The 6,033-nt window shown below is 51.3% G+C and overlaps 1 protein-coding gene across 1 annotated transcript in view; it reads right to left on the bottom strand.

Annotated features, from left to right (window-relative positions):
• Positions 1-473: 473 nt before the first annotated feature.
• Positions 474-6,033, bottom strand: part of LOC119251208 (popy Class I histocompatibility antigen, A-1 alpha chain-like) — a 6,398-nt gene continuing 838 nt past the window's right edge. Inside the window, exons 2-8 of the mRNA XM_054698096.1 lie at positions 5,926-6,031; positions 5,434-5,715; positions 3,539-3,814; positions 3,303-3,422; positions 1,576-1,608; positions 1,389-1,436; positions 474-1,236 (exon numbers count right to left, since the gene is read on the bottom strand). Coding sequence (XP_054554071.1) covers positions 1,232-1,236; positions 1,389-1,436; positions 1,576-1,608; positions 3,303-3,422; positions 3,539-3,814; positions 5,434-5,715; positions 5,926-6,031 — 870 coding nt within the window. The 3' untranslated portion in view covers positions 474-1,231. The remainder of the gene's footprint in view (positions 1,237-1,388; positions 1,437-1,575; positions 1,609-3,302; positions 3,423-3,538; positions 3,815-5,433; positions 5,716-5,925; positions 6,032-6,033) is intronic.

The raw sequence follows: 6,033 nt of genomic DNA on the forward strand, positions 1-6,033 counted from the left end.
AGCTGGTAGCCACATGGGTTCCAGGTGAGCTCCAGGATCCGTGACAAGTGACCCTTTTATCATATTTAAAAGGAGCTGCTGCATCACTTAAAACACCACACCAGGGCCTCCCCTGGTGGTGCAAGGGGTCGAGCGCTATGCTATGAAGCTGTCCACAGCATCTGCTGTGCCAGTTTGATCCCCGCCGGCGGGGGAGGGTCCCACATGGGGCGGCAGACCTCTCCTGTCACGCCCGCTGCTCCCCTCAGCAGTGTATTTCATCAGTCTGCCTGTTCTGTTCCCCATTCTGTCTCTGGTGAATCCTTTCACCCTCCTGCGCATCTGGCCTATACCCCGGTTCTTGCATAAATAAACAAATAAATAAAATCTTTAAAAAATGAACAAACAAAAAAACAAACAAAAAAACACACCAAAAGAGTCATACAGGCTATGCCAAAACTAATTATACTTTTTTTAAAAAAAAATTATTTATTTATTTATACAAGCATGGGGTACAGTCAGAAGTGCGGGAGGGTGAGAGAATTCACCAGAGCCAGAGTGAGGAACAGAGCAGGCAGACTGACGAAATACACTGCTAAAGGAACGACGGGCACAGCTGCAATACATTGTTGCAGAGGAGAGGTCTGCTGCACCATGTGGGACCCTCGCCTGGGGCAGGGATTGATCCGGCACTGCAGAAGCTGTGGGCAGCCTCGCAGCCCAGCGCTTAACCGCTGCACCACCAGGGAAGGCCCAAAGCTAGTTATACTTTGCTTTAAAAATAAAAAGGGGGATATTATGGGAGTCTGCTGCCCAAAGGGAGCTGGAGTATTTGAAGAGCACCAGTTTACTCTGCACACAGAGTTCCAGGATGTTAGAAGTTCCACAAACAGAACTTCTTCCCAGAACTGACTCCTGTTCTCTAAGGATGGGCTGGCTTGTGTGCATGTTCCCTGCTAATCAGGAAAGCTTGTTCCAGCAGTAACTTAATAATCTGTATGAACACAAACACAATTGTGTGCTATTTTCTTGTTCCTTTGTTCATGTCTTTAATAAAAGCTTGGGCTGGAAGAGTGAGAGGCTGAGCTGCTCTTAACGGCACTCTCGCAGCCTCCCCCCATTGCGAATTCATTTAGAGTCTTCATTAATGGCAGAGAATTTCATCAGCTGTCCTGTCTGCAGCAGATGTTGAAGTCACAAAATGAAGATGAGAAGAAATCCTGCATCACTCAGTCCCCAAAAGGCAGCTGGCTCACACTGTGAAGGAAAATGATCATGAACAAAGTTAGGAAGTGTTGACCTTCTCCATAGTCCACCGCATCCTCAGAATGACCCCTCACAGCTTCCCCATCACTTGGTCCCATCCTCTCTGGCCCAGTCCCTCCCACCGCAGGTCTCCAGGGTCTCACCTTTAGGGGCTGAGAGAGACACATCAGAGCCCTGGGAACTGTCGTTGCCTGGGGGAGAACAAAACAGAACATGGTCAGAGCCATGAGAGATGAGACCACAGGAGGGACTAATGTGGGTGACTCCCCCCTGGGCTCCATCTACACTGTCCCCAGGGGCTCAAGGACCAAACCCCTGATGAGCACTTACCTGCAGCCTGAGTGTAGCTTCCTCCTTGTCCACCTGTGGGAAGAAACATCCTATAAGACCACAAATGAGTCAGGCCATGAAATCCTAAATGAATTCCCTGGGTCACAGGGAAGTTTCCAAAACTGTGCCTGAGAACCCCAGGCAGGACCAGGAGATATGAAGGAAGGAGATGAGGGGTGACTAGCGCAACCACCTCCTGGAGTCTGTCTTCAGCAGGGACCTTTCCTGCTGGGAATCAGGATCCCATGACCAGAACTGCTGGAGACCCCCTAAGGCATAAAGTGCTGAGACAAGGAAAACATCAGGGTCATGGCTGGAAGACGGGTCAGCACGGGTCCAAAGACTGGCCCTTGTACAGACCAGGATATTCTTTCTTGTGTCTGCGAAACTATGTCTGGGGGACAAACTAGATTAGAAAAGAAACAGAATAACCTGATAGCGCAGAACCTTGGCCGTGAATGTGCGCCTGGACAAGGCTAAATGCCAAGAGAATGCTCATTGCCTAGTAACTAACCAGGAGGGAGGGGGCGGTTTGTAGCAATAAAAATGAGTTGCACCAGGCACTCGGGACACTCCAACATGAATGAGGGGCCTTGTGTCCCCCGGGTCCTGCTTCTCTTAAACTCTATTTTGTGTCTGTCATTTCTTTACTTCCTTGGTGCAATCAGATTCCTCTCTCAACCCTGTTCACCAGAGCTAGACTCTGGCAAGAATGATCAAGGTGAACAAGTGGTGATTTATTATTTTTTTTAAACTCTTTTTTTTTTTAAATTTTTATTTATTTATTTATACAAGCACTGGGTATAGTCAGAATCGTGGGAGGGTGAGAGAATTCACCAGAGCCAGAGCGGGGAGCAGAGCAGGCAGAAGGACCGAAGTACACTGCTGAGGGGAGCAGCGGGCGGCAGGAGAGGTCTGCGCGCCATGTGGGACCCTCCTCTGGTGGCCGGGGAGCAGCCGGGGATCGAAATGGCACTGCAGCTCAACGGCTGCACCACCGGGGAGGCCCTGGTGATTTATTTTTATAAATGATTTACAAAAGACTGAGGAGTAGCAATTAGCTCCAGACTGAGCAACACAGTATATAGATGGTACTTCCAATTACCAAGTAAGGCAAGTTCTACCTGGGATTTGAAAGCCCCCAGTAGACAAGACCCCCACCCACTTCCTTCTTGAGTATTTTTTTTAAAGATTTATTTATTTTTGAAGATTTATTTATTTATACAAGAACTGGGGTATAGGCCAGATGCGCGGGAAGGTGAGAGTATTCACCAGAGGCAGAGCGGGGAAACAGAACAGGCAGATTGACGAAATACATGCTGAGGGGAGCAGCGGGTGTGACAGGAGAGGTCTGCTGCGCCATGTGGGACCCTTGCCAGCGGGCCCGGATCGAACCCATACTTCAGAGTCTGCAGACAGCTTCACAGCGTGGCGCTCAACCACCTCTGCCACCAGGGGAGGCCTAAGATTTATTTATTTTTATACAAGAGCTGGGGTACTAGCCAGATGCGCAGGAGGGTGAGAGGATTCAGCACAGACAGAGTGGGGAGCAGAACAGGTAGAAGGACCAAAATACACTGCTGAGGGGAGCAGCAGATGCGACAGGAGAGGTCTGCTATGCCATGTGGGAATCTCCCTGGCTGGCCAGGAATGGAACCCGCACTGCAGATGCTGCGGACAGCTTCATAGAGTTGTGCTCAACCCACAGCACCACTGGGAGGCCTTACCTGAGTATTTCTTTTTCCACATCACAGCTGCAACCACCACAGCGCCACTGAGCACAGCTCCAAAGAGAACCAGGCCAGCAATGATGCCCACGGTGGGGATGGAGGACTGAGGAGGGGGCACTGGAAGGGAAGGGAAGGTGAGACTCTGACCCCCAGGCCTCACCTTGTCCCTCTAAATGTCTCCAGAAGGGCTCCTGATGTCCCTGAGATGCTCTGTTCCCAAGTTCCCTCCTTACCCCAAGTCAGGACTTGGGGCTCCAGCAGTCCCTCATGCTGTACATGGCACGTGTATCTCTGCTCCTCTCCAGAAGGCACCACCACAGCCGCCCACTTCTGGAAGGTTCCATCTCCCCCAGGCCTGGTCTCCACCAGCTCTGTCTCCTGGGTCAGATCCTCCCCATCACACTGCCAGGTCAGGGTGATGTCCGCAGGGTAGAAGCCCAGGGCCCAGCACCTCAGGGTGACCTTATGCTCAGAGGTGGGGTGGTGAGTCACATGTGTCCTTGGGGGATCTGAGGAGAAGGGTCAGAACAATTACACTTTGGGTTTTTCCTTCACTGAGACTGAAGCAGCCTCATGTGACCAACCTCAGAATGGGATGGGTTTGGAAGAGGAAGCACAAAACCTATAAGCCCTCCTGATCTGGAGAGTCTGGGATAATCTGTTTCTTAGAATGGGTAAATCAGGATAAGAGCTCAGGGTAGGAAGATGCAGGTCTCTAAGGAGGAGAACACAGACTTATGCTCCTGACATGGGGACTCAAAAAAGCAGGAGCCAGATCTGAAAAATGTTCATTAGACCAAAAACAAGACATAGTGAGAAACTGGGTCCCCAAGATGGCTGCCAGGTCAAAGTGATCCAATGAAGGGTGATGTCAGGGATGGCCTCCCCTCCAGCTCAGGAGAGACTGGATTCCTTAACATCCCTTCAGAAAAAGTAGGGCCCTGTGGAGAGTCTTTCTAGCACAGAACAGGAAACCCAGGAGGTCTCTTCCCTCTCTGACCAAATAGAGGTCTGTGTTTTTTGTTTTTAAGATGTATTTATTTATGCATACAAGACCTGGGGTACAGGCCAGAGATGGGGGGTGGGGAGGCGAAAGGACAACAGGCGGATTGACTGAAATACACTGCTGAGGGGAGCAGCAGGTGAGACAGGAGAGGTCTGCTGCGCCATGTGGGTCACCTTCCTGGCCAGCCAGGAATAGAACTCATGCTGCAGAGGCTGCCAGTATCTACATGGTGCTGTGCTTAACCCCTTGCACCTCCAGGGAGGCCCCGGAAAGAGGTCTGTGTTCTGACCATTGCCGCGGACCAGCCCAGCGGTGGCGGGAGATTGAGACAATCTCAGGGTGAATTGAGAATGAGCTAAAGGTGGTCGAAGGACTTAGGGCGAGGGACAAGAAGAAATGACACACAGACACACTCAAGGGAGAGTGAAAATCTGAGTGCAATTTATTGAAGGCAATCTTTCCTTTTTATACATTTTCTCTATAATTACTTTCATTGTTTTTGCACAAAATCTGGTTAATCATTATCAAAGTATACGTAATCACCGTAACACATATCATTACATATTGCTTATTATCTTTCACAAAATCATATAAATCAAGAACATTTCATACTGTTATTTTCCCTGCTGGAGTGTGTTCTAGATCTTCTGATTCATTATTATGATTATGTATTTTCTATTATTGATATCTTTTTATCTTATATTTATTTCTATATTTGATTATTTTGTTTACTACACGCATTATAATCTGTTTCCATGGTTACATTCCTTTATTATGAGCTTAGTTACTGGCAACATATTTAAGTGGTGCCTCAATCATTCACAGGCCTGTTTGTTCCTGTTATTTTACACGGATGAACAGGTGGGAACCAAAATCCCCTCGGGGACTGCGTCTGTCTTAGGTTGTCAGGACTCACTTCCTGATCTTACCCGTCATTGACTGTCCAGTCCAGCTCACAGGGGCAGAGAGCATTGTGCCCAGACAGCACAGCCACCCATTAGTGATGCGAGATTGTGGCAATTGTAACATTGCTCTCAGGAGCCGCCCATGACTCTATTTTCTCCTGGGGTGTCAGCCTGAGGGAGATCTGAAGCCACGGAGGCCTTGCAAGGTCCCTCTTACCTGAGCGCTGCAGCGTCTCCCTCCCGTTTTCCAGGAATCTGAGAAGCGACTCCAGGCACGTGCCCTGCAAGTAGTTTCTGCAGAACCCTCTGCCTCCCGCCTCCCACTTGCTGCGGGTGATCTGAGCCACCTCATCAGCTTCATCCGCCGCGGTCCAGGAGCGCAGGTCCTCGCTCAGGGTCAGGTAATCTGCGCCATCGTAGGCGTGCCGGCTGTACCCGCGGAGGAGGTGCCCGTCGGGCCCCACGTCGCAGCCGTACAAGTTCTGGAAGGTGTGAGACCCTGTCCCTGTCCGCGTCACCCCGCTTCAGCCTCGCCGTCCCCCCCCCCCGCCCGGGAATAAACCGAAACTGACCGCAGGGAGCAAAGCCCCGCGGGCTCTTCCCGGGGCGGGCCAGGGCGGGCCCACCTGCCTCAGGGGCGGCTCCGACGCGGGGTCTGGGGTTCCCCGCCCGCCCGCGGGATGGGGTCGCGCCTCGGCCCGGCGCTCACCCGCCTCGCTCCGGTTGTAGCGGCCGAGCAGGTAGAGCACGTCCTCTCGGAACCGCTGAGCCCTGGCCTTTATGTCCCGCGTCTCCCCCTCCCAGTACTCCGGCCCCT

This window comes from Talpa occidentalis, unplaced genomic scaffold (genome assembly GCF_014898055.3).
Source record: "Talpa occidentalis isolate TD23 unplaced genomic scaffold, MPIMG_talOcc4v2.1 talOcc4.2, whole genome shotgun sequence".
In the NCBI taxonomy this organism is placed as follows: Eukaryota; Metazoa; Chordata; class Mammalia; order Eulipotyphla; family Talpidae; genus Talpa; species Talpa occidentalis.